This window comes from Pituophis catenifer, unplaced genomic scaffold, assembly GCF_029215685.1.
Source record: "Pituophis catenifer annectens isolate HBS135680 unplaced genomic scaffold, rPitCat1.0.hap2 SCAF_3, whole genome shotgun sequence".
Classification (NCBI taxonomy): Eukaryota; Metazoa; Chordata; class Lepidosauria; order Squamata; family Colubridae; genus Pituophis; species Pituophis catenifer.
Window position 1 is genome coordinate 194,411,113 of NW_027256883.1, and position 26,940 is coordinate 194,438,052.

The window sequence follows — 26,940 nt, forward strand, 5'->3', positions numbered from 1 at the left end:
TTTACTGCTGAAGGGGATATACATCTAATAAATACATGAAAATAGTGGGTTAGGGGATAAATTTCATACGTGGGAACTACTGAGCTGCAAGCAGTGATCCTGCTGTGTGAGGAACTCCTGAGGTTAGAAGATCAAACGCATGTCACTCTACTACTTTTCTCATATGATTGGATTGGAGCCAGGTAGACAATCTTTACGCCTTGAAACAATTTTTTTAAAAATATTTGGGCAATACCAAGGTCTCAAGATGACAAGGTAGTGGCATCCCTGGAAATGAGGATGGAATTTTTAGCTTTTCACTACTTCATGGATTGAGCAGCTTTTAAAAAAGGGTTCTAAGCTTATCAGAGTCTTGGCACTCTTATCTCCTTCGATATCATTTAAACATCAATGAGGAAAAACATTGCCATAAATTTGACAGCTACCCCACCCAAATTTGATGTCACAGTTTGTGGGTGACTTAAGAAACGGGTTGAGGGCCAAATGTTTTCCCAGGGAGAAAAAAACTTTCTTATGGCTTTCAGCATTTGGCAAGGGTGCTAAACGCTTTATGTTAAATTTAAAACTTTGCCTGAAAATGGGCAAACTTTCCAGGTTTTAGCTAAGGTTTGTTTCCCATTCAATCCAAATCTTGACTCTTAAGAGACAGCTGCCTATGGCTTGGCTGTGACACTTGCACAAATGGTCTGCTTTTGCTGCAGTCCTGCCTGTCAGACATCTGTTCTCTTTTTTTAGTGAGTTTTGCCTGCAGTAAATACCAAAAGGAAATATTACTTTGCTGCCAGAGAGAGAGAGAGAGAGAATTCAAATAAACTTGGCCTCCTAACACTGTAAGTACTGGAAGAAACCAGCTAACGGCTATTGTGTCCTCTGTGTCAGAGAAGAGTAGGTGGGCCAGAATGCTGAAGAGGCAGCTGTGGAAAATGTTTCAGTCATCCAGTAGGTGGGCTAGTTGGCTTGTGTTCTATCCATCGCATGAAGTGGCTCAGAACTTTGATAGATAGGCAGTAGACTGTGATTGCTTACTTAAAGGCCTGGGAGGTTGAGGAAAAGGCTGACAATGCAAGAATATACAGTATATGCACAACTAAATGTCTATGGAGTTTTCAGTCATCCAGGTCATGGTTGTCCAAAAGGTCTTTTTTGAAAGGCAACTGAACTTTGTTTTTCAAACCAAAGTCCAGTTGTCTTTTGAAAAAGCACCTTTGGGACATAAGTACAGTTAATTCATATCAATACTTAACTAGCATATAGTTAAACAGAGGATTTCTGACACTGTCGCATTGTTACAATAGGCATGGAATGCAAGTGGGCAGATTCCTATCCCAAAAGGGTTTATAATCCAAAAAGGTAAACAGAGAAAAGGAGGGGAGGTGCACAATCAGAAGCTCGGGGTCCTGAAGCAACGATGACACATGGGCCAATTACAATGTGCTCATAAGCTATATGGGCAGCTGCAAGCTGTTTCAGCTAAACCTTCTGAATGATATCCAAAGTCATAAACATAGAGCAACTCATGAGATGACAAGAGTTTGCATGACTATCCACAAAGCTTCCTGATGCAAAAATGGGTACAATTTGCACACATGATGTCATTGTGCAAAGTCTCTCTTATTCCAGTAGGAAGGCTAAGTCCAGAATCTCCACATCATGAGCCCAGTACCTTTAGGGGAACAACTTGTTCAGAGCTAAAAATGTAAAGTCCCCAGATTTAATAAGCCTCTGAATCCATAGCCTGTGATTTGGAGGTTAACTGCCAAAATTTGGCAGTGTCATCTTTGGATGTAGAGCTGCAAATATATGGCTCCAAGTTTCCACTGGAAATCAATAACTGTCTTATGCAAATCAGTCTTCTGTAAGTTGGTGTTTTTCATAGTGGATTGCCAAACTCATCATGTTTTAAAGAAAATGGCCAGAAACAGAAATAGAGCAAGACCATCTAGATCAAGGGTATCCAACCTTGGCAACTCTTAAGACGTGTGGACTTAAACACCCAATCTGGGAGTCAAAATCCACAAATTGCCAAGATTTGATGCCCCTGATCCCTGATACCCATTACCAGGTTGAGAAAGACTGCAGTACCTGACAAGTCAACCCTCTCTTGAGCTGCCAGATAAGAGTGCTAAAACTCCCTGCACTGAAAATAAATCCACCTTGAGTTTGACAGAAGCATCCTGAGGAGTTAAAAGAGAATTAAAGGAAGGTCCCAGAAAATAATCTCACAATTTTGTCTTTTGTTTATAGTATTTGTAATAGTACCTCAATCCAAAAAGAACCTTAGGCAGTACACAGGAAGGAAAACCTAATGTAACATGACCTCATAATTATAACATTCAACACTACTACATTACTACAGCTAGATGGCCTTCTACACCTTTAAAATACTCTTGTTTCTGTGATGGTGAGGTTACAGAACTAAAATGGATTTATGGGTCTTTCAGAATGCATGGAAGGGATGGAAACTTAAGTGTGCCTCCAAAGACACATTTTCCACAATGTGGGAACCACTATTGAGACCTAGTTTCTAACTCATGCTCTTTTACCTCAGTGGAAGGGATAAGTCTTGCTTGGTAAATCTTCCTGGTTAGTAATTATATTTTGGTTATTTGCCTTCATCCCCACAAGTATGGCCATTTGCAAGGAAGTGAGAATTATAGTCCTAAACATCTGGATTGCACTGGGTGGCCTATCCTTGTGGAACAAAGGTTATTCCACAGCAAGAGGGGAAATAAAAGTTCCCAGGAGCTTAAAGCATATATTATGAAACATCTGACTGCTCTCCAATATTGGAAGAGAAAAGAAAAAAAAATCAGCAGCTGTTTTGGAACTGAAAGTAATTCAAGAACTTTCAGCAGGTGCCATTTTGGGCTGCCAAGATCTTCAGTAAAGGAAGGCCATGATGTACTTTAGGCAGCAGGACAAGAAGAGAGGTTGGTAAATGAAAAAGCCAGAAAGGTCTTTGAGAAAGTTTCCCCTTCAATAACAGGCGTCAGAGCATAATAAATCTTGGTGAAAAGATAAGTAATCTGCACTCACTTTTTCTCTAAAAAAGTCATTTCTGCCATCCAATTTGTAACTCCTAATTCTTAAGACAGCAGGTAAAACTGCAGCCAAACTACCTGTGATGAGTTTTGTCCAATCACAAGAGTTGAAAAGTGCTATTTGCCTTGCAGTAGACAGGAAACTGTTACTGGGGGAAAGACCCAGGGAACTAGAGATATGTAGTGTCATGGTGGAAGCTGGAGGAGAAGACTTACAGAGCTTGCAGGCTTTTTAAAAGGGGTTAAAATAGGGTTTAAAAGAAATGCAACTTTATGTTGGTGAATACACAACACTAGCACATAATAAGTCCTGTGGCTTAGTACGGTTTCTGACAAGCTGAAGTCTAAGCTGAGGATCATTTTTTGCAAGTAGTAAAAGTAGGCAAGAATTGGCCATGATAGGTCTTAGGTCTTTCTATTACTCATTAAGAAGCAGCTGTGTTGGGCAGGTGAGTTTGGAGATTGGAAAGAGCAACAACGTGTTGCGTTTAATAAACTTGCAGTTTGCCTGCTCGAAGTGTAGAGTGGGCCTTGTGACTTTTTTCCCCCTCTCTCATGGGCCAAAACCAATAGCTATTTTTGCAAACTCAAGTTTGACAGCATCTTGGGCAACACTATTTGCCTCTGTCATAAAAAATATTTTGAAATAGCCCTGAGCTGAAGAAAAAGCAGCAATTGGAACTGGAATGTATGTTTTCCCCGTCCTTTTGAAAGGATGTGAAGACTAAATTTAGCCATAGGCAATCCTCTCAACAGAAGATGATGCTTAGATAGATGCACCACTTAGAACTGCAAATACTGGACAGAATCATGTCCTTTCATGAATTCCTGTGTCATCTTTTGCTCATTTTCCTCTCTCTCCCTTGCCTGCAAGTAAGAAAATAGGGTCAAAGCTAACTACCTATCACTTTGGAATACTATTTTTCTATTGGATGCAGTTTCTACAAGGGTAAGCAACAGGGGCATCCCCAGGGAGGATTTTAAAAAGTCTACATTATGGTTGTGATTGTGTAACTGAAGACCCATAGTTTATGTGTGTTGCATGCAAAAAAAGGGGGCGTGGATTGAATGGTTGCAGCAGCCATCTTAACTGCAGGCATCACTGGCAAACAGTGTTGTCACCTAGAACAGTGTTTCTCAACCTTAGCAACTTGAAGATATGTGGACTTCAATTCCCAGAATTCCCCAGACCAGCATGAGTTTATATGACCTAGGCAGAGGGGTCTAACTGGCGGGCTGGATGCATCACGCACAGGCCACGCCCACCCCAGCTCCCCGAAAGGCAGAAACGTTGCGATACGTCACGTGATGGCAACATGACGCAGCGAGTTTGACACCCGTGATCTAGAGTTTAAACTGAAGACTCTCTAAACCAGCAAAATATTGCTCGCCTTTATACATCACACTAAGCTATGTTTTTGTTAACCATAGTTTAAGCCACAGTAAGATACTCACACCACGCTTAATTAAAAAGAGCTATACAGAATCCAACCCTAATTCTTCCAGAACTTTGTTGAAGCTAAAGATGGTCTCAGATTCAGCTCATCTGCTAATGACTTCATATCCATATAATTTCAACAAGATAGAAGTGATCGCTACGATCTCCTTCTGGACTGGGTTTTTTTTTCAACTTGAAAAAAAAATAGCTTACAGCTCTGGGATTTTCTGGTAGTTTCCCATTCAAAACTGACCTGATCTGACCCTGTATAGTTTAGAAAAAAATCTGCCCACATTGACAAAGCACCGTCACCTGCATTAATTTGTGTAGCTGTAGGCTAACAACAACAACAACAAAAGCTGCAGCCTTAAGATTAAATAAGAGAGGTTATGTATATTTAATTAGATTACTTAATTAGATCAGCCTGTGCTTGACATGAAATAGATTTCAACTTGTACTGAGGCAAAGAAATAATATCATGTGCCTTTTTTTTCTTGCTTACCTGTTTGAAAAATAGAATATTAAATGAACAAAACTATAACATAGTAAGCGGCTAACTACAATTTCAGAAAAGTTACCACCAAAACATGTATTATTTTAAAAGTAATGCGTAATCTACATATATTAAGATCATAGTAAACTATAATAAACCTTGCAATTTTGAAGATGCCGCAATTTGTTCTTTTATTTTGCTATAGCAACCCACATTGTACTTCATGTTGTATTTTGCTAAATACAGAGTTAGCGATGGTTTTAAATCTATGGTTTGCCTTTGCTTTCACAAATCAAGATTTGAGTCTGAAAACTAGTAAAGTCTACAGAGATTAATAAGGAAGAGATATTATGTAAGCAAAAAGGAGCATCTGAAAGCATTTGTGGTATCATTTTAATAGCCTCAAGTTAACCGTGATTTTGTTCCATTGACTGAAAAAAATTACAAATAAAACCATCTGGTCTCCCTTTTTAAAGCATTTTTATAGTATTTTCTAATAATTACCTTCATCTTTATAAATATTGAGGGGGCAGCAATACTGAGTCTGATTCAAATATTGCATTTTTTCTTTAAATATATTCTCACGTGTACATCTATGTATTATTTACCTAGTGTCTCATTGAAAGAAATCAATCTAACACACATCTTAATGAGAGGCTTTCTGTAGGCAGCATTTTTCTAGCTTTTTAATCAAATATGATATATATATTGATTTTAGCTTTACATAAGAAGGGATAAACATATTCACTCTTTTTATGATTCAGAATTTTCTGAAGACAAATTTATTTCATAATACAGGTGCTCCTAAGATCAGCATCTGTACTACCTATCATAACACAAAGAGGGTCGAGAATTGACTGATTAATTTCTTTAATCTTGGATCCGTATAAAATTAAGCAAACAAAATTAAAGTTAAAATTGACAACTGTAGAGGAAGGGTGCACTTGCTATTAGCTAGGAATTTTATTTGAAGATATGCCGTACTCTTTTTTTAAAAAGTTTTTTATTAAATATACAATTAAAAACATTGGACATAGTGCGACTTTTCTGGTTCCAACATTTCCATCACATATTCCTTCTAACAACTACAATTCATATTCCATATATACCTTTGTACAATCTATCAAAATTCAGCTACGTAAATCTCTTCGTTTGTGGAAATTACATTAAATACCGATACAATTCCTACCTATCCCTAATACAAACATAATAATTCTCCAACTTTCAATTTATCCATATTTCTCTATCCTGACATTTCTTCTCCTCTCCAACCATTGATACATTTTATTCCAGATTTCATGATATTCCGTTTCACCCTTGTCTTTGAGTTCCAGAGTCAGCCTGTCCATTTCTGCACAAGTCAGGTTCTTATTTATTGTCTCTTCTTCAGATGGGTTTTCTCATTTTTCCAGTTTTGCGCGAAGACCAGTCTCGCTGCCGTTAATATATGCAACATTAGGCATATTGTTCCTTTATTATATTTATCCCTTGAAATACCCAACAGAAAGGGTTCTGGCTTTAGATCTATGTTTTGATTTAAACTCTTCTATCTTCAGTTGAGAGAGTGCAATTGCTCCAACAACTTTTTATTTTTACATAAACATTCTAAAGATTCTTCACTAAATCCTTTCCAGTAATTTGAACCTATGCCTTAATAACCGCTGTAAGTGTTAGGCTAGATACCGACAGGTCTTTAAATTAGCTCTGTTGAAATATAAGGTTTCTTTTACAAAGTTGATAGTACCTACAGGTAAAAAGTTATATAATACAGTTGACTATCTCATTGCTGATTAGTTCAGGGAACTTGCCAATGAGGCCTGGAGGTTCTGGGCAGAGGGACTGGGTGAGGAAGTTGTTTTCTAGCTCCTCTAATTCTGCTGCTTTCCCCACCCCTTCCCTTCCAAATGAATTTACGGAAAATGCATTAGGAATTTGACAAGGCATCTTAGAGCAATTATCAATGAGCAAAGTCAAATGAGATAGGAGTCTGCTGAGTCTTCTATCTCATTTGACTTTGATGTTACTTACACATTGACCTTTTGAAGATCTTTAATCTGTAGATTTATCTTATTTCTAAAACGTCAGTAATTGTTTTAAAATGAATTCTGCTACTGTTTAATTCTGAGAGGCGACTGAGACCCATGAATTCCACCGTCCGTAGCTGTATTCAGAGATATACTGGAAGGGTTTCAGAGCAATACTGATTAGGGGACTAAATCCAATCCCTCTAAAAAGAGATTAAAAGAATTTGAGAAGAGGAAGGTCGGAATGATCTCATTCTTTCTAGACCTGAAATGATCTCAGTCAAAATGCAGGATATGGGACCACAGATTTAAGTGAGGAGGTTTTTTAACAATCAGAATCTGCCTTATTTTCAAACTTTTAAGAGCTATTCAACAATGGAAATTATTATAGTAAATGTTTTTAAGACGAATGGCTAGGAACTCTGGAAGTAGTAATACTAAAATGTGCGCCAAGCTAAAGATTACTTTAGAATAGGGGCGTGCAACTCTGCAATTTTAAAATTTGTTGATTTCAGCTATGCTGGGGAGTTCTGAGAGCTGAAGTCCACAGGTTGCCAAGATTGGACATCCTTGCTTTAGAAAGTTCTCAAAGCCTGTTTTAGGTCTGAAATATGTACATAAATTATTTTATTTTACTTTTTACTTTTATTTGATTTATATACTGCCCTACTCCCGAAGGACTCAGGGCGGTGAACAGCCAACAATAAAATACATACATACAAAATTTAAAAAGCAGAGATAAAATCGAATTAAATAGTTTGGCCCAGACAGATTTAAAACCCCAATCAATTTAAAACAAATTTAAACTTTGAATATTAAAAATACTAAAATATATTAAAAAATATTAAAAATGTTTAAAAAGAGGGAGAAAGTTAGGCCAGGCCCGCCTGGTGAAATAAAAAGGTCTTTAGAGCGCGGCGGAAGGTGCGCAGATCCGGGATCCTCCGTATCTCCGGGGGGAGTTCGTTCCAGATAGTAGGTGCCCCCACAGAGAAGGCTCTCCCCCTGGGGGCCACCAGTCGACATTGTTTGGCCAACGGCACCCGGAGGAGCCCCTCTCTATGAGAGCGTACCGGCCGGTGGGAGGCTATTGGTGGTAGTAGGCGGTCCGGCAAGTACCCAGGTCCTGAGCCATGGAGCGCTTTAAAATTAGCTAAATTACCCAGCTGGGTGGGTGAAATCTGGCTTCAGCAGAACTACTTTTGAGTAAACATTTCCACAAAGTTTGCCTGAGAAGGAGGATTCTCTCAAACATTCCTTTAAAATTCCCATAATCAAAGATCACAGCTGAGCTCAAATAATCCTACAGGCCATAATTAAAAGCCATTGTGACACCCTGTCAACAAAAACCTTCTTCAGCCACTGCGTGCACGTACGTAGGCATATTCCTCATGAGTAAGTCTTATCTATGGTAAAGTGGCTGGTATATTTGTAAATGTGAAAATCCTGTTTTATGTATGCATTCAGTAACACTCATAGATCTGAAGTCAGCCAAGCCATGGATGGTATATGATTGTGAGTCTTGGTAGCATGCTAGCACTTAAGGGTCCCCCCCCCCAACTGTTCTGTTTTGAAAGTGTTTTGGAAACATTTAGTACAGTAACAGGAGTGGGCAATTATGCTGCCTGATTTCCTTTATGATTAAAATGTGCCCTTTTTGTGCATTTCCTCTTTTGCCTTGCAGCAGTTTCAACATACATTTCATATAGGGACGCATTTCTAGAAGTCTTCACAAAGCAACCTAGAGTGAGACATTTTGACTTGCAATGTTGGGAGGTGGGGAACTTTTGGTAAAATTTGACTGAACTCTACCCCATCTGTATATTTTTCATGACCAATGAAAATGAAAATTTCTATCCTTAATTAGGCTGCAGATGATTTTATTTTCTGTGAAGACCTATGTAAGATTTTTTTTTTTAATTTCACTAAATCAAAACAATATAAACCAGCAACGACTTTAAGATGTGTGGACTTCAACTCCCAGAATCCCCCCCAACATGCTGGCTGCAACAGTATATTGAGCGCCTCTTAAACTTGCTGAGATGGGAAACTGCTATAAATCATTCCTTGCCTAAAATAAGATAAATATTGCAAATTCATTATAAACCACCTACCCAGTGACTAAAAGTAATACCAAGGATAGTATTAGTTCCACAGGTTTATTTTTTCTTAGAGACAAGAGGCAATGTTTTCATTACAACTGCCTTTGAGGTAAGTTAGCCTGAGAAAGTACAAGGTGATTTATTTGCTTGTTTCCTTCATTTCTATCTCACTTTTCCTGCAAAAGCTCAAACTGGCAGTGCATAATATTCACTGCTCCAATTTTTCTCCTCAAGAATCTTGTTAGGTGAGAGACGATGATTGACTCTGGAGTTCACAGTAACTTTTCTAACATATTTTATTAAAAGGGAAGGCACAGAAGAGCATTTAATTGATCCAAAGTTACCTAGTGAATTTGCTATGGAAATGTAGTTGTGGTCTTGAGTGTTTCATGTCTCGGTCCAGTCTCCTAGCTACTACTGTACATCCCACTGGGTTTCACTGTAGCTTCCCAGCTGAAGTAGGATTTGAACCTGGATCTCTCAAGTTCAAATGCCATTGAATATATAAATCCCGGGCTCTTAAAGAAACATTGATGCACTGGCACATTATGCTGATCCATGCTCAGCTGGGAACTAAAGTTATGACTTATTCCTGGATGTTTCCCATGGAAAAATGTCCAGCAAGTTTTTGCAAATGGCTGATATTGTTGGGCATATCCCAACTTTGCTAATCAATGCAATGAATTGCTTGTGAGGATGTAAAATCTAAAGAGATGAAACTATTAGATCAACTGAAGTTTGAAGGCATGCTCATAGAGGTAGGTTGAGTCTCTTCTGCCTGCAATGTCTGTTTTACCACCTCTAAGGAGGAGGTTGAAAAATGATGAGAATAGGGATGCTACGGCTGGAACAGCCCCATTTCGTAGCTTTTCCTGCTAGCCATTTCCACCTTCAAAGGAAATTTAACTTTGATTTTTTTTTCTCCTACTATTCATCATCAAAAACAATCTCTAATCACAGTTAAATCACAGAGAACACATGGAAGTTTAGGCAAGTTCCCACCTCTAACTGCAAGATGGGGTGGAGCATATATATCTAATAAATAACCTAACAAGTCATGAGTACAAATAGGGTCTAAGGCATTTAATCACGACCCATAAATTAATCTCCTGGTTTGAATTCATGGATCTTTACATTAGCTTCCGTTACAGGGAATTTGAAGGCAGACTTTCTTAAGTCTTTTTTTTTTTAAAAAAAAATCTCGCTTTCATTCAGATTTTTATTAGTGTTGAGAATATTCTTTCCACAAATGCATCCAATCTATCTAAGCCACTAAAACAAAATGGAAAAATATAGTTTTGCAAGTTTAACACCATTGTGATAAAATTTCCATTCTTTTTTCTTCCTTGATGACTTTGATTGGATTACAGGTGGATAACGCAATTCAGGGCACATGATCAGGCTGTGGCTGTAGTCTATCTTCCAGCAGGTCCCTTTACAATGAAGTTATCACTACCCGATCAGAATTTTCCTGAATCATCAGACCAAGGTGAGCAGATCACTTGAGCTGCTTACTTGCTCGTGACTATACCTCTCTCTCTCACACACGCACACACACACACACAATCTGAAGGTATGCAATCTCCTTTTATGAAACCACGGGTGTTCCTTTTTCACTTCTCCCCCCCCCCCAAAATTAGTCTTGTAGAGCAGGAGTCTCCAACCTTGGCAACGCTGGCTGGGGAATTCTGGGAGTTGAAGTCCGCCAGGCTTAAAGTTGACAAGGTTGGAGACCCCTATTGTAGAGAACTTATTCAAAGGACATTAACACTATGTGGAAAAGTAGAAGCTTGGACAACTGTTTTTTTTTTTTTTCCTTGACAAGTTAAATTAGAACTCCTTCTCCAAATCCTCCCCCTCCCCCATAAATTCCCTTGTACTTGAGTTTAATCAGTCTAAGTGTATAAACACAGCCTAAGTCTTTCAGTCAATAGCTACCTCACTTTATGACCAGCAACCATTGTCTGACTAATATAAACCCACGTTTAACTACACCTAATTGTGTTCATTTTTGGAACACTTTATCACAATAGGGAGTTACCACTATGGTGACATTGCCTTGCCCTCTCTTGTTTGAAGAGAGTCCCTTGCTTCTGTCAATGGACACAAGGGACAGAGGTTTTGCCTTTGAAACGTTGAAGGGGTGTTTGCTTTGGTGGGAGTTAACTTAGCACATTGTTGCAAACATAGCCTTGGGACTATAGAATTTATCAAGGAGCAGTTTTGTCCACATTCTTTCATAACCCTAAACGCTGAGGTCAACAACTAGCCTCGTGGTGCGACCAGAACAATCTGGAACTGAACGCACTCAAAACCATAGAAATGGTGATGGACTTTAGGAGAAACCCTCCCATACTACCACCTTTTACAATACTAGACAACACAGTATCAACAGTAGAGACCTTCAAATATCTAGGTTCTACCATATCTCACGACCTAAAATGGACACCCAACATCAAAAACGTCATCAAAAAAGCACAACAAAGAATGTTCTTTCTGTGCCAACTCAGAAACCTCAAACTGCCCAAGGAGCTGCTGATACAGTTCTACAGAGGAATTATTGAGTCTGTCATCTGCCCCTCTATAACTGTCTGGTTTGGTTCTGCAACCCAACAAGACAGACACCGACTTCAGAGGATAATTAGAACTGCAGAAAAAACAATTGCTACCAACCTGCCTTCCATTGAGAACCTGTATACTGCACGAGTCAAAAAGAGGGCTGTAAAAATATTTACAGACCCCTTGCATCCTGGACATAAACTGTTTCAACTCCTACTCTCAAAACAACACTATAGAGCACTGCACAGCAGAACAACTAGACACAAGAACAGTTTTTTCTCAAATGCCATCACTCTGCTAAACAAATAATTCCCTCAACACTGTCAAACTAATTACTAAGTCTGCATTACTATTAATCTTCCCATCGTTCCTATCACCCATCTCCTCCCACTTATGACTGTATGACTGTAACCTTGTTGCTGGTATCCTTGAGATTTATATTGACTGTTTCCTAATATGATTTGATTATTTGTTTCCTATGACTATCATTAAGTGTTGTACCTTATGATCCTTGATGAGCATATCTTTTCTTTTATGTACACCAAGAGCGCATGCACCAAAGACAAATTCCATGTGTGTCCAATCACACTTGGCCAATAAAGAATTCTATTCTATTCTACCATTTGGCTACTGTTTAAAGATGCTTTGCTTTCATTTTATTCTTTGCTTTTTCTTTTTTTTGAGCAGGATGATGTCAATAATAGATTTAATTGACATTCCAATCTTCCGTAGTATTGCTTTGATTTAGGTGAAAACCCCAAATTTATTTTAGTAGCATGTTAATTCTGCGCACATACAATTGAAAAAAAATTCATTTCTAGGGTAGAAATTTTGTTTAGGAAACATTTGTTGCTTTCTTGCTTGAGAGTAAAACCTGTTTTGCAAACTTTTGCTTAACCATAATTTTTAATAAGTCACAACCAGGTTCTGCATGGAGCAGGCTACGTAAATCACATTATGGCTTAGTGTGAGACATGTGAACCAAGTCACAAGTTGTTGTTTTTCAGTTTTGGATGCAATACCTCATTTTGGTCTCTTTTGTTTTGTACTGATTCTGATTAGTATTTTTGATGAAGTCAAAACCCTTTCTAGTTCCATGTAGAAGAGTTTAATTAAGGTCTTGTATCATTATTACCGCTTCCCTTTTTATTTTAATGGTCCTACCTACCAGCATTCATTAAATTGCCTCTCTCTTTCATCATTTTAATAGCTCAACATGCATCACCCAATTGAAAGTATGATATATGCAAATATGCTTACAGGTTATTAAACCAAAGATGGATAGGTGTTTTTTTATGCAATCTTATCCATGTCTATTCAATAGGATTTATCTTATAAAACATGTATAGGACTGAATCCAAAAAAATATTTCCAAAGATTTATGAACTATATATAACTATACTCCTAAAGGAACTAATTATGAATGTCTTGAAAGATTCAGTTTCCTTTGTTCAGATGAAAATAATTTTATCTACAGTTCCCCTTCTAAGGTAAGTAATGCTGTTGCAACTTCTCAGGTGGATACCATCAATTTACAAGCTTGTTACTTGATTGCATTTAAAATAATCTAATTAAACTTTGTTCTCTGTTAGCAATAGCAGTCTCTTAATTTGCACAATCCATTTACACCTTCTGGTGATCTTAATCTCAAATAATTTGTCTAATCCTTTAGACAAAAAGAGGGAAGCTGGCAACTAAAACTGTAGTTCACTTGTCTCAGCAGGTTATTTGATGTGTTTATCAGTAGCATAATTTGAGATCTTTGCATTTCTTTGCTTATCTTGGCTTGTTTGAAATGTCAGTTTACAAACTAATTTTGTTTGCAACTTGGGCTATTTAATATAACCATAGTGCCACCTGTTAAACTAACCTCCCCCATTGTCATTTTAATAACTATCTTTACTGATAACAGGGACAAAAGCTGATGGGGAAACAATTTTAGTATCTGGAAGATCATGGAATGTTAAGAGATGGAAAAGACCATTTGGTCATCAAGAATCCAAATCGGTATATCCACATTATCAGCTTGAACACTATTAACAGGAAGTCCATCATTAGCAGAATTAATCTTCTTCATACTGCATTTAGGGAAGGAATGGTGGCTTGTTAGTAATCAGTTCTTACCCCAGAAACAAAATCCAGGACAAAATTGGCCAACACGAAGGATATTAAAGTTGATTTTATTACAAGTCCAAAGCAAACGGGTTGAGGCTGTGATCTTGCATTAAGTACCTTAATATAATAAGAAAATTGTTTTAATTCTGCAGAACGTTTCACTTCTGACAGTGATTTGGGGGCTTTGCTGAAGGGATCCCAGAGAGGGCGCTCATGGCATTGCGGAGAGCCAAATGAAGACATTTAAACAGCAAAGCTACCTTTTCTCAGGGCTCCTGGGGCCTCATTCATATATAATCATCTACTAAATCATGTCTATATATGTTCTTTAATTTCTGTATACCAACAGCAGATACTGTAATAAAGCCGAAAAATTATCACCAATCATCACCCAAGCATTTTGTTCAGGTTTTTCCCCAACAGATGTGTCAGACTTCCCAAGATTTTGTGCCCCACCGGATAGAAACCATGTGTCAGACTTCCCAATATACATCAGGCCAGAATCTAACTGGAACAAGAGAGCCGGGTTAGTTACCGTGGCTGGATTTAGACACTAATTTAGCTTACAAGCGCGTCTGCAGCACCTGTTGAATAATCAGGCTCGAGAAGAACTCCGATCCCTTCCTGTACTTCCTTTAAAAAGCAAGAATCGACCAATTTAACCCCAAAGCATCTGCGGGATCGCGGGACAGACAGACAACCCCCTCGCGGGGATCCGCTGGTCCTGCCGCCCAGGAAATGGGCGCCCACCCCGCGTGTCCGCAATTCCCACCGGAGAGGGGAAAAAACTCGCGAGGGCTAGCACGGAGGACCGTTATGGCCCCACGGGGGGGGGAGATGGGAGAAGGAAGACACGGAGAGGATTAAACGCTTTGCGGATTTCCCCGCAGGAAGACGGTTCGGCGGGCGGTTCCCGTTTTCGGACAACCACGGCACGTGCTTGCGGGATCGCCCTTTTGCAAGGGATCGGGGGTGGCGCCGAGATCGGGGGGTGGTTCTCTTTAGGGAATCGAGGCGGCGATTTCGCTCCGCGGTGCTCCTTCTCTGGAAGTAAATGCTGACCCAGCATTGCAAAGGCTTGTCGATCAGAAAGGTCAACAGTTGGGCGGTTTGAATCCCTAGGACAAGTCTCCTGCGTGAGCAGGGGGTTGGACTAGATGACCTCCAAGGTCCCTTCCAACTCTTGTTACTGTTACTTAACTCGGAGGAGGAGAGCAGGACCCACTCCTTCCATCCCCCCCCCAAAAAAAAAACGCGTCAGGAAAAGTCGCATCTTCGTCCCGATGATCGCGCTACCCATATTTCGGGACAATCCCACTCCACCCCACCCTGTTCCAGGGGTGAAATCCAGCAGGTTCTGACGAACCGGTAGTGGAAATTTTGCGCAGTTCGGAGAATCGGTAGCGGAAATTTTGAGTAGTTTGGAGAACTGGCAAATACCACCTCTGGCTGGCTCCAGAGTAGGGAGGGAATGGGGATTTTGCAATACCCTTCCTTTGGAGTTGGGTGGGATTGGAGATTTTGCAGTATCCTTCCCCTGCCACGCCCACAGAACCGGTAGTTTCAAAAAATTGGATTTCACCACTGCCCTGCTCCCTCCGGAAGCTCCCGAAATAAGGGTGCCGATCACGGGAGGACGGTGTCTCCCAGGAGACTTTGAGCGGATGAAGGTTTTTGGGGTGGAGGGCCCCGATTCCTTGGACTTTTTAGTTTTCATAGACTTGCAAAGCGTTTTGGTGCGTCCGGACGGGAAGGCAGCCCAGCCCCTTTAAAGCAGGGCGGGGATTATGGGAGTGAATAATCCCCCAAATGCCAGTTGGAAAGCGGCCGGGGTGAGAAAAGCTACAAGCGCTCCACGTGTTTTAAGATCGGGGAAGTTCATTGAACCGCGCGGGCTTCCTTCCGAAGGCAAACCGCGGAATGGACACACGTGTGAACTCAAATCGCTCAGATAGGAATGGTTTAAGTCACAGCTTTGCTGGCTGGGGAATTCTGGGAGTTGAAGTCCGCCAAGGCTTCAAGTTGCCAAGGTTGGAGACCCCCTGATTTAAGACACGCATGGTAGACGTGGCGGAGTGGGGGATGCAACACTCAACGCCGATCCTAACCCCCTTTTCAGCCAAGATCGGTCGCCCTCACTTTCCCGAGCCGAGCCGACCCACAGACCGGTTCTTCTCCCCGCTCCGTCTGAAGGTTTATATACGTGGCCAGACCTTCAGGCGTGGCTTCCCCCACCGACCCACCCACTGCACGCAACCTTTTGTCGAGAGCCCGCTCAGACGAGCCCTCGAAGCCCCGCCGGTGGGTTTTGTTTGCGGGCAGCACCTGCTTGAGAAAGAGGCTCGCAGCTGGGACCCCTCCCCGCCTTTGTCGGATTGGCTGCCAAGTGACACGGGGAGGAGGAGGGGAGGCGGATCGGCCTCGCCCACCTGCCGCCCGGCCCATATTAAGCTGGTGGCTGAGCCGCTTCCAATTGCTTACATCGCATCGGGCTGGCGAGCGACGGAGGGGAGGATCCGGGTTTATTGGAGAAAAGGCGAAAAGGCGGCGAGCGGCGCGAACTGCAGTGGGGTCTTTTCCGCAGTTCGCCTTTGCCTCGGAGCCGCAAAGATGCCCCGTTCCTTCCTCGTCAAGAAACACTTTTCGGCCAGCAAGAAGCCCAATTACAGCGAATTGGAAAGCCAGACGGGTAAGCGCTGCGCCCGGGAAAAGAGAGAGAGAAAAGAGTGAGCGGGCGGCGCTGCTGCTATGTGGGCTGCGGCAGTGCCTAGGGGGGCGAATTGGGAGAGAGGACTGGCTAACTTAAACGGCCCGTCGGGGACTGCCTTGAGTGAGTGGGTGGGTGGGTGGATGGATGCCGGATTCAGCGCAGCGGGCTCGGGCTGAAAGTTTCCCGCTAATAACTTGGGAGGAGAAACATGTGGGACCGTCCCCTTGCGGAGGACGCGGAGCGCGGCGGCTACTTAACCTAGCAATTAGGGAAAACGTAATCCTGGTTTTTAGGTTAGTTAGGTGCCATCCAGTCGGGCTCGGGCTCGGGAGACAAGCTCCCACAAGTAGTAAATGAGGGACTAAAACCCCTTTGAACTCGGAAGGGGACTGCCTTCCGAAGAGCTCTGCAACGGAATGCTTTTTCTATATAAACCAGCTGCTTTTGACTTGGAAATGCAAAAAACTCCCAAGTCCCATCAGCCTTTTTGCCACGGATTCTTTATAAACCCGGCCGGAATCCAGGGAAAAGCTTTCCGGTCTTTCCAAGAAGTGATGGTGGGTGCTGTAGCTTTTGGCTATTTTGACGACCCCTCTGTGGCTAATTTCAACCCCAAAGGATGTTTTTAAGATTTTGTTCATCAGATTTCTGGCCCTTTGCATATGCCCAGATAATTTATTCAAGGGCTCCCTGAGCATGTCAAACGTGGATGGATCTCAAAAGAAGGTAGGGAGGGTTGTGTCCAGTTCTGCAGGATTTTTTTCTCTAATAGCTTGCCTTTGGTCTCTCTTTTTTTTTTTGCAGTGATCGTCTCCCCGTTTTTGTACGACAAATATCCCTTGTCTGTCATCCCTCAACCAGATCTCTTGAGTGCTGGTTCTTACTATCCTCCGCTAGTCTGGGACACAGGGCTGTTCTCTAACTTCTTCAACTCGGAATCGGAGTACAAGAAAAGTGCAGCTTCTCCACCCAGCCCCGATGCCAAACCCCTGGACCTGACCTCCTTGTCGAGTGAAGAGGAAGATGGCAAGACCAGCTCTGACCCGCCCAGCCCAGCCTCCTCTGCCACCGAAGCCGAGAAATTCCACTGCAGCCAGTGCAGCAAATCCTACTCAACTTTTGCTGGCCTTTCCAAGCACAGACAGTTGCATTGTGATTCCCAGACCAGGAAATCTTTCAGCTGCAAATATTGCGAAAAGGAATATGTGAGCTTGGGGGCTCTCAAGATGCACATCCGAAGCCATACCTTGCCCTGTGTGTGTAAGATCTGCGGCAAAGCATTCTCAAGGCCATGGCTCCTGCAGGGCCACATCAGAACGCACACTGGTAAAGCTGAATTCTTCTGTTTGTGTCTCTGGTCCTTGTTATCTTCCTCTCTTATCTTTTCTCTAGCCCCAGTCCTCCCTACCTTGCTTGTAACCTGATTCACGTCAACACTGCCTGTTAGCTTATCAGAGGAGATAAGGGTCTCCAAAGGGTGTTTCTGTGGAAAGAAACATTGCTGTCTTAATTAAGACCTTTTAAAAACAGATTTGCCTCAAATCCACCTTTTTGGGGCTTAATACTTGCAACCTCTTGATTTAATTGATTTTGGACTCTCTTTTTGTATTGACTGGTTATGTTTACACAGCACAGAGAGCCCCAAACCTGGCCAACCCCATTATAGCAGTGTGTAACAAAATTCAATTAATTTAGAGTTTAATATGTGGCTTAAGTTCACATAACCATGGATAAAGGGTATCCTGCAAACCTAGGATATCTTTGTAAGCAAATCTAGGTTTAGGTTTATATGTCAATGGCATTTTTCTTTGTACCTATATTACCTGGTTTTTAGCCCATCTTTCAAGCCATGTGATGATGGTCCTAGATGTTCTGCAAGCGTAAAAAATTGGGTTGATTCAGTCGGTATTCCTGTACATAGTGCCATTCTAAAGCAGCTACCTAGTTACTATTCCCACCATTGTTTTGTTAGTTTACATAAGTTTTGGAGCAGTCCCGGGGAAGTGATTCCACAGCCACATCATCATGCCTATTTCATTTGGACACAGACGCCCTGAAGCCAGCTCAGCAGGCGCTCCATCGTGTGAATCAGCCTTGAGTCATTCCAAGCACACACACACACACACACACACAATGTGGGGGGTGGGGGGGGGTTATTGTATTGAAAGGGCTTGTGAGCATTGCAGTCTAATACAAGGCAGCCAGTGGCCAAACCCTCCTCTCTATTTCCCCTGCCTGTTATTTGCATTTCAACAATCTCCAAGGTATTTCCTATTTTCTCCCTCCCCTCCCTCTTCTCTCTTGTCTAACCTAAGTATATAAAAAGTGCTAAACAGGGGCCATACATTTGCTGGAGGGGTGGGGGGGTGGGGGAACGGCCTACTTCCTCATTTTTCCTATATGGAAGGCCCCTGAAAGCTCCCTCTGATATCTGACGCCTTCCCTGGTTGCAAGCAGGATAAGCTGGCTTCTGGGCACACAAAAAAAGAGTGTGGTCTTGGGAGATGCTTCATTCCAGCATTGTTTGCCTAATGGGACCGTGGAAATGGTGGGGAAGGGCTCTTGGAAACCCGGGAGCAGCCTTGGCAGGTGCTCTTAGGGAGCTGGATTTGCTCTTCCCTTCCTGCACCTGTTACTGTAACGCCCCAGGCTGAACACCAGATTCCACAGCTGCGGCTTTTTGAGTGTTTAATCCAAGGAGTATCACATTTACAATGCTTTTCCCCCCAAGCAGCTTTTGTGTTGGGTGGGTGGAGGGGGCAGGATCCTTTAATTGTTACTTAGTGCTGATTTCACACCCTTTTTAAAAGTCCTAAAGATGACTGCCTGAAGGAAGCCAGAAAGACTTTTAATTGTGCTTTCCAAATCGAGCAGCCTGTTAAGTGAGCTCCAGAAGAATTTTCCTGCCAGGAATTCAACCCTGCTTTAGTTGGTTGAGGCTTGAAGGAGGGAGGGGGAGAGCGGAAGAAAACCTGGGAAGGATTAAATGTTTCAGCTTTTGCTGCACTAAGTTGGCAGAAGAGGGCATTTTGTACCATGCTATGAGCTCTTTATTATATGTAGACCAGTGCAATACATGTATTATTATCTCTGGTATCCAAGAATGTTATTCTCCAGATAAATATGCCTAGGATCTTGGACGCTCACGTTGAACCAAGCTCCATTAGAATAAAAGTAAAAGCTTCCTGATTCCAGGTGGATTTTTGTTGGTAACTTGGACATATTATTGTGGCAAGAATTGGGGAAGGGACCGCAACCTAGCATAGGAATTACTTGGTGGTCTCCCATCCAAGAACAGACTACTTTCCTTGGCTTTTTAAGGATACCCTTGATAAGCACAATCCAACCTCAAAATTCAGGCCCTGCTCTTTGACCCTTTGAAATAGGGAGCCTAAGGAGACTTGGTTTTTAACCCTTTATTTCGGAATCCAGCATCTGCCTGATTTAAACCTGGCCTAATGTCTTGAATACAAAACCATTTACGGTATATATTGGGTGATTCAAGCATAATTTATTTCCAAACTATGAATTGTGCTCTAGAGATTTTCTTAAACCTGGGATGAAGGTTGGATTTCCATGATTCTTGACGAATGTATCTTGTCTTTTTATGTACACTGAGAGCATATGCACCAAGTCAAATTCCTTGTGTGTCCAATCAAACTTGGCCAATAAAAATTCTATTCTATAAACACTTCTCTTTTACCTAATAGTAGTGAAAGATTGGGAAAGTGATATAAACGGTGATTTATTTATTTTTTACTTCTGTCACATGTTTTGTCAAGATTCAGGCCCATGATCCTTTTTTCTCCTTTTATCTTTCTAGGGGAAAAGCCATTTTCCTGCACACACTGTAGCCGGGCCTTTGCTGACCGCTCCAATCTCCGTGCTCATCTGCAGACCCATTCAGATGTTAAGAAGTATCAGTGTAAAACTTGCTCCCGGACTTTCTCTCGCATGTCACTTCTCCACAAACATGAAGAAACAGGCTGCATTGGAACCCGTTGAATCCCATGGACTCCTCCGTGCAAAGCCATATATTGTAACTAGTGACCCTAGGAAAATAGTTCTGCTGAGCTGCCACAAACAGCTTATATTGAAATCTGGTTGTTTCCAGCTGCTTCAGGCCTTAAAGCATCATACACAATGCTTCTTTCACTCTTTGTCTTCAAGAGAATTTTTCAAACCTGATTTGCCTTTGTATTCCATTCCCTGGCCCTCGTGGTGGCAAAATGCTTCTTGATTCAAGCCCATGCATGATCATTGCTTCATCAGAAATGATGGGTTGCCAAACAACATGGGATGATATTTTAAAATGAGGTTCTAAAACCTGGTGCTATCCAAATGGGTTGGATATATGTCCCCAGAATTTTTAGAAATATGGAATTTTTTGTCAGGGAATTCAGTATGTTAGAGCCCACACTCTGCAGGGTATCAATACGGGAACAGCTTCTCCAAAAACTGACATGTAGCTAAAAACACATTGTTGAGCTGCTCAATTGGGATCAGATACATCCTTCGGGAACTTGTAGGCAGATTATAAGGATAACAATTACCTCTTTTTCCTGCCCCCTGCATCTGGTACTCAAAAAGTTTACTGCCACTAATCATGCCCGCTTTCATATCTAACACCCGCTGAGTCCTCTCCCCTCAGAATTGTTTCCAGCTTCTTCAAAGCCATCTGAGTTAATAGCATTCACTAACATTTTACAAATGGGAAAAATATTCCGAATCTCGTGCCTACCTTGCCTGAAAGACCAGTCTTTCGTTTTTATCCTTTAAAAAAAGATGACTAGAATAATAGATTCACAGTAATTCATGACCCTGAATTGATATGCCTCTAAACAAAGGGCAGAAAGCCAAGTGTTAACGCCTCCCCACCATCTCAAACTCTCCTTAGTGCAGCTATGCAGGGATACAGTATTTCATTAGTTCTGGGTCAGCAGAGGGATAATTCGCAATGCTTCAAAGACTTATGTCTGCAGAAGGCACTGGGTAGCCCTTCAAAGCAAGGCTCCTGTTTACAAGAGCAGCTATGCACTCAAGCACCTGTTAATATGACTTCTTTTAACAACTGCTTTTTTTCAAAAGAACTGTGACTAATAGCAGGCACTTGTCAGGCGGTTCAATAGCCGCCTGGGCAGGGAAGGCTGCCCCATTGACAGGTGTGTGCCAAAAGAGCTACTTAAGGTTATTGACAGGTGCCTCCTGAATGCATTTCTATTGTACATTGTTTCCACATCAACAACAACAAAAAACAAAAGGGTATGTTTACATTTCAAAGGTACACTGGTATTTATATATTTTTGTGCCACAATTTTATACTGAATTAAAAAAAAATACTTTTTATATATAATTATATACAATTTATTGATATTCAATAAAAAGGGTAATTTATAATTTGGTTTTTGTGCACTTTCTTGGCCGTACTTCTGTTTAGTCATTTGCCATGATTCAGGGATTGGCAGGTGTGAGTAAGACTCTACAAGTGATTTGCAACTGACAGATCAAATGCTTCGATTGGAATGCTAGGAACTTATTCCAGAATATTGGGCAGTGTGAATTCAAACTCACTTTTGCCTCTGATCCCAGCCACTACACTGCTTCCCAGTGACTGCCTGTGAAGGAATGTGCTGCTTGATCAAGAAAGATTGCCCAAATTTTGTGAGATAACAATTGCACTTAAGATGTAATATAAATCATAGGAAGCAGATTTGTAGCAAGGCATATTGTTGACCTATGTTCTATGTTTCCTGATTAGCTGCATCTCCCTAGGGTTTCAGACAGGAATTTTTGCCAGCCCTATATGGAAGTGGTTAGGCGTGAACTTGTAACTTTACCTATCAAGATTTATAATCAACTTGAGTGGGGGTGGGGTGCACTTTAGACGTTTCTTTCAAAAATCTCAACTCCTTTCCCCCTGAATCTTTAGCCCTATACTCTTGTTTTTGGTTTTACATTTTACGGAACACCAGAGGCACTGGGCTTGATCTAATACCCAGCATCAAATGCAAACAGTTACTTGCATTACTTGCTTATTACTCATGTTTCCTGGAAGAACCAACCACTTATAGCCTCAGAGTCACTGCAACACCTAAATCTTAAGTAGGACAAATTGTTGACAAGGAAACTCTTCCTTACCCAGTCAGGTCTCAATAATATATTCCAGATCTGCCTCCCCACACATACACCAGCTAGATCAGGGATCTGCAACCTTAAACACTCAAAGAGCCATTTAGACCCGTTTGCCACAGAAAAGAAAACACCGGGAGCCACAAAACCCTTCCCATGCCTGACTATTTCTTGAGCGGCCACAAAACTAGCATATGTAGTTGAATTAAATGTTCTGTTTTCTTCTGAAACTTTTCTTGGATTTATCCAGGGTTGGCCTACCAGGGGTTGAAAAGCTCAATAAATCGTGTGCCAGCGGGTGTCGCACATTGGTGGTTGAGACACATATTTTGAGTTGACACGGAGCCGCAGCAGATGGGTGAAAGAGCCACATGCGGCTCCAGAGCTACAGGTTGCTGACCCCTGAGCTAGATCATGGAGGAGAGCAGACAGGCTGGTGTTTAGCAGATCAGACTGGGGATAAGGGTGCCAACAATTCAGCATCTAGCACCACAGAATGAGGTATCAGGACAAGAAGTGGGACAGTAAATTGCTTGTCCCTCTTCCTCTGAAATGGCCAACCACAATTATGTCATTTTCCTGTCACTATTCCTCCCTCAACTTCCTGCAGCCTCTTTGGCTTCTTGCCAAGCCTGGGCTATCTCCCTTTCCTCATCTATAGTATCTCACCACTGTGTGATGACTTGACTATTTGATTGGTAGCTTTTCTAACTAGTCCCACATTCATCCTCCTAAAATTCCCTATCCAAATTGATCATTTTATCCAACCTGGACCTCATGTCACCTCTCTTCCCCCACCACATCCTCCAGCTGGGGTTCAGTCCTTTGAGAACATTCCCTCCATGCAGTCTAGAGCAGGGGTCTCCAACCTTGGCAACTTTACGACTTGTGGACTTCAACTCCCAGAATTCCTCAGCCAGCACGTGCTGGCTGAGGAATTCTGGGAGTTGAAGTCCACAAGTCATAAAGTTGCCAAGGTTGGAGACCCCTGCTCTAGAGGGTCAGTCTTCATCATCAAACCTTGGTCTCTTGTTGAATGAAGTTTGACTTGTGGCCTCCTTGGTGCTCTCTGAGCTGGGTTCTTTCAGACTTTTCATTTACTAGGTAATGTTTAATGTTGCAAGCTGCCCAGAGTTGATTCAAAGCGAGATGGGAGGCAAAATAAGAAAAAAATAATACATAGCATCATCAGCGTATCAGTATCAACTTGAATTCTTTATCCATATTTAAGGTCACAAACTGCATATGGTTCCCAAACACCATAGCTCCAAGATGTTTTTAGTTCGTTTTCAAAGTTCATTCGTATCAGGTGATCAATGTTTTCAAGTTTCTGCTTCAGTATCATTACTTTACAGGAGCAATTTATTTAGTTCACAATTGAATTAGCTTGTTCTTTCAGGCTATAGTACTCTTAGTAACTACTGTACCTCCAGATCCATACTGCTAAATTGTCAATCATCTTTTTTATTTTTTCTAAATGTCAGTCTTTCACAGCTATGCAATGCCACTAAGAAAGCCTTCTGCTAAACTATTCTGCTCCCTGCTGTCACAGAAGCATCTTTAACCTTTGTAATGCTTTCTAAAATTGTCATTAATATTTCTCTTTATTTTTCCAGCATGTGGTTCATCTATCTATTCTTGAGCCTAGGAAACAAAATGATGTACCAGCTTAACTTCTTTGTTGTGAACCATAAGTTCGGTAAACATATTGGTCAACAATATCTTTTAACTATTTAAAATTAACACAGAATTTTCACTTTCACTTTTTAACTTTCAAAACAACCTCTTCTAAGTCGTATTTACTTTCATTTAACTAATGATAGTCTCTGCCTCTCTGAAATGATTAATATTTCTATCTTCAGTTCTTTTTCCTACTAACAATGCGTATCCTTGGTTCACTCCCTTTTCCTTTTGGAACTTCTCTATTTCTTCAAACTCAGTTTTTATAATAATTTATTGATTATTGAAAATATTATTCAGAAGAATAATCAAGTATTCTGGCAAAACCATTAATTGTAATGAATTCCGCATTCTGTTGTGATCCACAGAATAATAGCCCTTCTTATAGTCAAGAAAACAAAGGTAATTCTTCTTGAATTATCCTTCTCTACATGCTCTCGAGTTAGTTTTCTGATCTTGTTCTTCTGCCATTAATAAATACTGCTTTTTCATCTATTCTTCTGTGAAAGATCTGAAGGAAAACTTTGCAGAAGGCAAGCACTGTATGAGATAAATTGATAATTTGCATATAGCATTCTCTTGGTTTTCCATTTTTTGGCACAGAGATATTTAACAGTTTTTTTCTAGTTCCTAGGAAATATAACCCTGTTTCATATTTATTGTTATACAGCTGTTTCCAGTTGTTGATGTATAACTATTAGCTCTTCAAATGTCACTTCTTTGGCAACTTAAAAAGTTGAAATTTCATTTGCTGGATGGTCTATTGCTGGTTATAACTTTATTTGCCGTTATTAGAACTGTTCTGGGGCAGTCTTACCTTAGCAGTAATTTTTCCTTAACAAGGAACATTTTTTCCTTAAATTTCCTCTATTTCTTGACATTGATTGAACTTCCTTCTGTATCAAAGTGGTAATTTTCTGAGAGGACAAGCAAATCGTATACTCTTTTATTAACTCTAATGATAGCTGGGAATGACATTGGGAGACAGGAAGAAGAGATGATGCTGAGAGAACAATAGGATAAGAGGTAGCACGGCCCACATTTGCATAGTGGGCGGGGCAAGAGTTTCAGAAGGGCCTCCCCCTAAATTCTCAGACTGCAAAGTTGACAGTGAGAGAACTGTGGGTTTAGACTTGCAACATTCTTTTAATGTAGCTCTACAATAAAGTAGCATTACTTTATCAGGCCAGGTTTCCTGTCTGGTAAGACTGACATTAGCTTCTTCTGGTTCATTTAACCAGACAGTGTGGCTTCTTTAAGAGTGAAAATTCTTTATGCTTTGCCTCAACAGTAGACCACCAAGGCCATTGCTATTTCACTGATATATATATATATATGTCATTAATTGACTTCTGTTTGAAGTGAACTTATATATTTGCTTGATGAAACGGATACGTGTTGCATTGCTCCAATTGTAACTTGTGTACATAAAATGGCTGCTGATGAATAATTTATGATTCTCTCTTGGTGGGCTTTCTACAGTTCCAATTCTCCTACTCTACAGAGTGCAACCAATCAGGTATACAAGCTTGAGTTACACTTAGTCTCCCTTTTGCAAGGGAGGTCTAAATGTTTGGCTGGAATTCTCTCCCCAGGACTTTAATGGGACAAATATTAAATCAGTGATTTGAGAATTACTTAATCAGATCATCAGAAGCCAACTCACTTGGTGGGGAGGGGGGGGAGGGAATCATGAAGTTTTCCTGGAGTTCCTTTTGTGAACATGGGGATTTCTGCAATTATTGAAATGACTAGTCAGGACGTACTTCTTCCAAACATCACAATTTGAAAGTCTGAGCCAAACTTCTACTGGCTGTCTTCCCACTGACTTATGAGAGAAAGATTGAGATGGGGAGGGAGGGAGGGAGAAAAAGAAAGTAGTATTGGTTTGTTCATTTATTCCAAAGGTCCATTCTAGTTCATCATTCAGCCTCCATCAAGGGTTAGCCAGATAGCCTTGGAAAGGACCTTATACCAGCTGTGGAGATAGTGTAAACTATTTCTCTTTTCCCTCCCAGAAGGAAAGAGAAATAATGGTCTTCTCTCTCTTCTGCTGGATTTTCACCAAGAGGATTTTAGATTTCTCAGTTATTTGGGTATGGGTGTCCTCCAAGATAAATAGAAGGACTGTTTTGTCAAGGATTAGACTGAAAGTCCATCTCAACTACCATGTTTCCCCAAAAATAAGACTCCATCTTATATTTTTTTGAACCCTGAAATAAGTGCTTGGCCTTATTTCCATGTGCTCAAAAGCCCGATTGGGCTTATTATCAGGGGATGTCTTATTTTGGGGGAAACAGGGTATACTTTGAGACCTTTGATATCTAAGATGGCTAGTACTGTTCTTGTCTGTCCTCACTATGCTGTAGGCCTTTTAGAACCCAATGGCCTGATTAACTCTGAAAGTTATTCAGCCTAGTTTCCACTCAAGAACAAACATTGAGAATGTTTGGTTTCATCTCCAGACATTCATCATTAAATAAAGGGATTATTTTATTTATTTATTATTTATTTATTATTTAGACTTATATGCCACCCTATCTCCAAAAGGACTCAGGGCGGCTCACAACAATAAAACACACAGAGTTCAATTTTTAAAAAAATACCCAATAAAAGTATAAAAACCGTTAAAGTCCCCTCTAAAACCCC

The 26,940-nt window shown here is 41.0% G+C and overlaps 1 protein-coding gene across 1 annotated transcript; it reads left to right on the forward strand.

The window, feature by feature from the left end:
* The first annotated feature begins 16,287 nt into the window (after nt 1–16,287).
* Nucleotides 16,288–21,807, forward strand: SNAI1 (snail family transcriptional repressor 1). Its single transcript, XM_070940045.1, has 3 exons — nt 16,288–16,461; nt 17,287–17,808; nt 20,306–21,807. The coding sequence occupies exons 1-3, from the start codon at nt 16,383–16,385 to the stop codon at nt 20,485–20,487; spliced, it is 783 nt and encodes a 260-aa protein (XP_070796146.1). The 5' UTR covers nt 16,288–16,382; the 3' UTR covers nt 20,488–21,807.
* Nucleotides 21,808–26,940: the final 5,133 nt, after the last annotated feature.